Source organism: Grampus griseus, assembly GCF_964374135.1.
Source record: "Grampus griseus genome assembly, chromosome: 1".
Classification (NCBI taxonomy): domain Eukaryota; kingdom Metazoa; phylum Chordata; class Mammalia; order Artiodactyla; family Delphinidae; genus Grampus; species Grampus griseus.
This window is the reverse complement of record NC_139017.1, coordinates 33,099,496-33,105,422: the sequence shown is the minus strand read 5'-3', so window position 1 is coordinate 33,105,422 and position 5,927 is coordinate 33,099,496. Positions and strand designations below refer to the sequence as shown.

Sequence of the window (5,927 nt, the reverse complement as noted above, 5' to 3'; positions counted from 1 at the left end):
GAGAGGTGTGTCACTGTATAAAAAGAAAAAAAAATTTTTTTTTGCTTCAGCAGCGATCACTTGCTGGATTGGGATTAGTGTTATACTTTCTAAAGAAAACACAATGGCCCATTAACTCTGAGTTAATTTTCTAGTAGAGGGTTGGTTTTACTTTGAACTAATAACATGCTTTGCATGGTATCACCTGAATCGAGGTTTAAGTCTGTGGCTATGAAACAAAGCCAAATTCCTGGCCCACACTGGCTTCAAACCCATTATCCAGGACTCATCAATATTATGCTGTGATCAACTTGAGCACCTAGTGAGGCCAGAGGTGGGGAATGACCTTACAAAACTAGACTGTAAGCTCTCTAACAGGCATCATGTCTGTCTTTTGCATTGCTATATCCCAGCATTTAATACAGTGCTTAGAACAGAGTAGGCATTTAAGACATGTTTACTGAATGAATGAAGTTTTTTCCCCAAGGTACTAAGAGCCTATATCTCTCCCATTTCTCCTTCCCTTTTTTCTTACCCTGAATTCCATTCTCCAAAGGTATCTCTTCCACGTTTCATGGGTTGAAAGATGAATTTAGAAGAAAAGTGACTTCCATATGATTGAAGCAGAATAATGTTTGTCAAAATGGGAAAACTTACTGAAGTTTTGAAACCAAGGACAAAATTCCCTCAAAAGTTGATAGTAATTAATCATAACAATATCACTTGGAAAAAGACAAACCAATGTCGCTGTATCTTCTCTGACCCAACTTCTAGGAGGACTGTCCACCTGGACAGGAACTGTACTACTTTGTCGATGTCAGGCAGCACCTATGGAACAGACCACTCTCCTTACAAGCATCGTCCGTGGTGTGTGTTCCCTATATGGTGAGAGGGGTGTTCTAGGTCCTGTGATTGCAAAGTGAGGCCCAACCCATTTCTCAATGGAGCTTAGAGTGGCAGGTGCAGAAAATAAAACTCATTGGAGCTGTGGAGAGACAGTCTGTCAACTCCTAGGATCCTTCCACAGGCCTCTCACCTCAGGGCTTCCTTTGCCAGGCTACGACACCAACTCCAGACAGGACAATGGCGGGGACAATGAACCCAACAGCTTTCATCGCCAGAAGCATAGTTTCTGATTCTAAAAGCAAAGCAAATGAGGGAAAATCCACAAGTGCTCCTCCTCTTCTATGTTAACGTTTGGGAACTTTTGTACCTGCGATCATCGGGAAGCCCGACATTATTTTTCGTACTGTCACTTCTTACTTCACAGCTCCGTGGAGAATAGTCTAAAACAGAGGAACAGCAGCTCCCAAAGTATGGTCCGAATGCCCCAAGGGTCCTCAAGACCCAATCAAGGTGTCCATGAGATCTAATTCATGATCTCCCCCCCCCCCCCCGCTTTTTTTAAACCTCCATCTCTCACGTGGGCACGGTGGAGTTTTCTAGAGGCCACATGATATGAAATGACATCATCACTCTGATAGAAAATGGAATATGTGCTTGTGTTTTCTAGTGTTTAATTTTTTTTTAATTTTTAGTTTGTAATACAGTAAATAGAAACAGATATAACCTAAATAAACAAAAGCTCTTTGGGTTACTCAATAATTTTTTTAAGAGTATAAAGGAGACTTGAGACCGAAAAGTGAGAGAACCTCTGATTGAACAGACCCATTCTAAAGCACGCAGCGATCCATGCTTCCTGCTCACCCCCTGTCCTCAGTCTCACTCCCCAGACAGCCACAACCCCATCTCTACCCTGGGAACCCTGAAGAACCACGTGGACACCGCCGTGCTCCACATGACAGGAGTAAAGGTTGCTGCTCTGAGGATCCAGCTCAACTGACACCCATGTCTGATAGGTCCAATCCCCACCGGGAGGAAGGTCTCCATAATCCATTTCTCGGACAATTTCTTCCCCATTTTTTTATCCAGATCGTGGAAATTTCTGGGGGGTAAAAGCCATGAGCTTTGCAGTAAAGAGTTGCAATCCCTGGAAAATTTCTTTGCGATTTACTCTGACCAGTGGGGGCTCTAGGAAGAAGAAGTTCAAGTTAAACAGAAGTATCTTATGTACTGAGTACATAGTATTAGAACTCAGCAACTGCATTTCCCAATTAATTTTCTTCTTTGCAGGAAACATCTAAAACCAAGAATGACCCAGAACCCTGGTTTGCCAACAACAACAAATTCTTTGTGCTAAAGCCAGTTTGAGTAGTTTTCTGTTACCTGCAACCATTAAAATTAAGATGGTTGGGGCTTATCTGGTGGTGCAGTGGTTAAGAATCCACCTGCCAGTGCAGGGGACACAGGTTCGAGCCCTGATCCAGGAAGATCCCACATGCAGTAGAGCAACTAAGCCCATGTGCCATAACTACTGAGCCTGTGCTCTAGAGCCCACAAGAACTGCTGAATGTTGTCAAAATGCCGATAAAAAGTAACTGGGGAAAGTTTTCATGGAGAGTTACAGACCATGATAGTAACAAAATGGATTTCAGAATAGGGTCGCTATAACTTAGATGAGAGGAAGTTACGTATAAAACCATGGGTTCTGAGGATATGAGGACAAGGTGTTCTCCCTCCTCTTTACCTGTCCTTTGTAGGGTACCTTTCCCATACTCCAGAAATCTCTTTAACCAGGCAATACGTTCTTCTTCCAGCCAATTCTTTTGATATTGTAGCTCATGCTGACTGGCCTCCCATGCCCGCTTGGTGATGTGGCCACATTATCCATAGCTATCCAGGAGAGGGTATCTTTACTGAAGATAATGAAATCCTGTCCGTCATATGCATATTGGAGAAACCCCGTGGTGTTTCCATCCTCCAGTAACTCACAGCCAATCATTCTCTGGTAAGTGTGGAAACCCGGGAATACACATGCAGGCAGGAAGGGAGGGGTTGACATGGGGATGTGGAGGTGGGTGCCCAGGTGACGTGACAGGGGACATGACTGGAAACATCTACCCCAGAATACATCACTGCACAGGCCTGCCATGGCATCACTGTGTCGCCAGGAGTTTCCTGTGATGTAAGCCCATTCATCTACAGATATCTGCAGAGTACCTACTGCATACAAAAGGAGTATGATAATTCCCTCCTTGGGAATTATCCTATATTGGGAACAACTAACTGATAAAGTTTTTAGTGCAGTGGAGAAGGGAGAGATATGTGGGAGCCAGAAATATCCTGGGATATCACCCTAGGGTTCAGAGCAGGCACCCCTGCCCCGTGGGCCCTCCCTGGAGGTTGTATCCTGCATGTCAGCTGCGGTGCTGGGCAAGATGGAGGCTGGTCTCCCCCAGGCCTGGGCAGAGCATAAGGGTCCCAGTGCCCCTCTGCACTGCGTTGACCCTTTATATCCCACCCCTTTCCCTTCCTGTGTGGGTAGGGAGGCAGCACAGTGGAAACCTCTGAGGTTGGACATAAGATAACCATAGAAGTCTTGGTTCTTATGAAGACAAGAGCCAGGGTAAAGCAGAAGCACAAATTCTATCCCCAGAACGACAGCTGCCATATTCTGCCTTCTATTCTCTTTGTCTTTGTTCACCTCCTACCCTCTTCTCAATCCTAAGGTACTTAAGAACTGGGACAGGACTTCCCTGGTGGCACAGTGGTTAAGAATCCGCCTTCCAATGCAGGGGACACAGGTTCCATCCCTGGTTGGGGAACTAAGATCCCACATACCGCAGGGCAACTAAGCCTGCACACCGCAACTACCGAGTCCGCGCACCACAACTAGAGAGAAGCCTGTGCGCTGCAACAAAAAGATCCTGCCCCACGTGCCACAACTAAGACCCCATGCAGCCAAAAATAAATAAATAAATACAAAAAAAAAAGCTTTAAAAAAGAAAAAAGAACTGGGACTTACTTTCTTCCCTCTGTATTTCCTACAAGGCCTAGCATAGGGAGCCTAGCCCATGGTAGGTGCTTCGTAAATATTTGTGAATTAAATTGTTGGCAAGACACTTTATTTCTCTGCTTCAAAACAATTAAGTATGCTGGAATGAGTATGAATCTATTTAACTTGAACTTATACTTAATTAAAAAAAATTATTTCGGCCTCACCACACGGCTTGTGGGATCTTAGTTCCCCGACCAAGGATCCAACCTGGGGCCCCAGCAGTGAGAGCACCGAGTCCTAACCACTGGACCACCAGGGAATTCCCAGGAGCTTATACTTTAAAAAATACTTTTCATAAAGGGAGCAGAGCTGAAATCTAATTTACATCCAGCCTGGAGTCTGCAAAAGGTGTAATATGGGTGAATCTGCAACCGATTTTGCAAACGGTTCTATTTCTCCACCTCTAGAAAGGTTTTGCAGATGTACAACTGTTTTAAGGCGGAGGCTAAAGGAAGAGCAAGTCAGGAACATTAGCTCTCACACTTTTTTAGTCTCCATCTGAGTAGTCAACAAACATGTGAGTACCGCCTCTGTGCCAGGCGCTGTTCCAGGCCCTGAGCACACCACAGACAAAACAGATAAAAATGTCTGCCCTTCTGGAGCCTACATCCTAACGGGAGGAGAGGAGGAAGGCAGACAATATAAAATAAATACATATAACATGTTGTTTAAAAAATGCAATGGGTCTAGAGACTGTCATACAGAGTGAAGTAAGTCAGAAAGAGAAAGACAAATATTGTATATTAACGCATATACGTGGAACCTAGAAAAATAGCACAGATGAACTGGTTTGCAGGGCAGAAATAGAGACACAGATGTAGAGAACAAATGTATGGACACCAAGGGGGGAAAGCGGCAGGGTGGTGGTGGTGGTGGTGTGATGAATTGGGAGATTGGGATTGACATATATACACTAATGTGTATAAAATGGATAACTAATAAGAACCTGCTGTATAAAAAAATAAAATAAAATTCAAAAAAAAATGTGCAATGGAGAAAAATTTGCAAAGAGGACTAAGCAATATAATTCTAAACATCAATACTTAGGGAAGACCGCTCCGAGAAGGAGACTTCTGAACAAGTACCTGCAGGGAGTGAGGGAGCCAGGCAGACATGTGGGGACCGCAGTACAGGCAGGGGGGCCTGTACAAAGGCCCTGAAGAGAGGTCAAGCTGGCACACTCCAGCAGCAATAAGGCCTGCGGCTGGAGCTGAAGGGATGAGGGGCAAAGACATAGCTAGGAATGGCTTCCACAGTTACTGATAGCAAAAACCTGATAGAAATCAAATTCCAGGCAAAGAATGGGAGAGAGCAAGGAAGGAAGGATTTAAGAAGAGACTGTGTTATTGACGTGTAGAACTTCCCTTGGAATCTGTATTTCGTTTTATGACATCTGGGGTCTACATGCCTAGTAGATGCCAACAAGCAAAAAAAAAAAAAAAAGTATTACCAACTTGGGGCATTACTGCTCAATGAATGGGAGGATTTATTCTAAATGAGCATCACTGACATTATCTCCATACATAATATTTACAATTCATGTAATTTCACTTTCTTATAAAAATGTAACTTCATAAAGAGTTGCATTATCCAGAGTTTATAAGAGGTAAATAGAGAGGCACATGGTCTGTTGCCAATACTAATGCCCTTTTCTCCAACCTCAGTCTCAGTCTTATTCCTGGTTTGGGAGCAGTTTTTCTCCACTAGCCAGCCCTGACTTCAAAGGCTGCTCTGCCCCAAAAGGCTGGCCTCCATCTGCCGGTCATCTGCCCGTCCAGCCTCATGCAGCCGTGGCTCTGCTCCAGAACATCACAGCCCTCTCCCCTTCGTTTGCCATGGATACAATTACCCATCTGGTGCGTCCACAGGTATGAGTCACACTTGCTCCTCAGGTGGGCTTCCAAAATGCTACCTCAGCTGTGATGGGAAGTTGGTTGACAGATGTTGAGTCACAGAAAAAATAGGGGAAAGTCCATGGTACCCTTTCTCTCATGTCGCATTAGACCTTGTCATAAGTTATAGCCTATGGATATGTTGCCTGGATGATTCG

The 5,927-nt window shown here is 44.4% G+C and overlaps 1 protein-coding gene across 1 annotated transcript; it reads right to left on the bottom strand.

Moving 5' to 3' along the window:
- Window positions 1-1,016: 1,016 nt before the first annotated feature.
- Window positions 1,017-2,830, bottom strand: LOC309820593 (major histocompatibility complex class I-related gene protein; the record flags this gene model as incomplete). Its single annotated transcript, XM_082651436.1, is given in 5 exon segments — window positions 1,017-1,117; window positions 1,735-1,903; window positions 1,905-1,924; window positions 2,567-2,698; window positions 2,701-2,830. Coding segments are annotated over 5 exon segments (543 nt in total). The 5' UTR covers window positions 2,822-2,830.
- Window positions 2,831-5,927: the final 3,097 nt, after the last annotated feature.